At 36.0% G+C, this 889-nt stretch overlaps 1 protein-coding gene across 1 annotated transcript; it reads right to left on the bottom strand.

Moving 5' to 3' along the window:
• Positions 1-130: 130 nt before the first annotated feature.
• Positions 131-286, bottom strand: SARC_17463 (hypothetical protein; the record flags this gene model as incomplete). Its single annotated transcript, XM_014288443.1, has 1 exon — positions 131-286. A coding segment is annotated over one exon (156 nt), but the record flags the coding sequence as incomplete, so codon positions are not given.
• Between the last annotated feature and the right edge of the window lie 603 nt (positions 287-889).

Below are 889 nucleotides of genomic sequence, written 5' to 3'. Positions count from 1 at the left end.
ATATATATGTAATAAATGTATATATACATATATATATACATAAATATATATATATATTTATGTATATATATATATATATTTATGTATATAAATATATAAATTGATAGTTCTATATACACATGACACCCACCTGATTCCACAGCCAGTAGACTTCATTGAACTCAATACCCCCCGCAATACCCTCGACTGGACGCAGTTTGACCCCCTCTGGATCAAGGCCTGTGGTGACATTTAATGCCATCTGTATCATCCAGCATTTGGGGTCGCTGAGGATATTGCGCGACATGTCCATAGACCCCCACATTCGAGCACGCACTTTGTAGGTGCATTCTGGGAGAGAAGTGTTCTATACATTAGAAGCTTAATGCACATGTATAGTTTCTATAGTGTGTATAGTACATACTTTGTACATGATAAGGTCTACGCCCATGTACAGTGTGTATCGTATGTATAGTAGGCATAACTTTAAGTACATTCTAAGATGGACGTGTCTTGTAAATAAAAAGGTACACACACATGTACAGTGTGTAGAACAGTTAGCAAATACATGCTGAAGAAAACGCATACGAATGCATATATTACACCATGCAGGTACATCTGCATATATTGCATCGCGTAGGTACATCCACGCATATTGCGTTATGTACATGGATACCATGAACAATTTAATACATTCACACATATGACACAACAGATATCGTAAGCGTATAGTCTACCTACGTGAATGAACAAATGCGTGACCAACTATCACGCTGCCACTCACAAATGAATACGAAAGATGCATACAGAAAATAGGAATAGTGTACTAACATTAAATAGCATACACAACCACGTGTTCAACAGTGCATATATGAACATGATTTAATATCTATTTATAAATACTCGGAAA

Source organism: Sphaeroforma arctica (assembly GCF_001186125.1).
Source record: "Sphaeroforma arctica JP610 unplaced genomic scaffold supercont1.10859, whole genome shotgun sequence".
NCBI lineage: Eukaryota > Ichthyosporea > Ichthyophonida > Sphaeroforma > Sphaeroforma arctica.
This window is presented reverse-complemented; position numbering and strand designations above follow the sequence as displayed.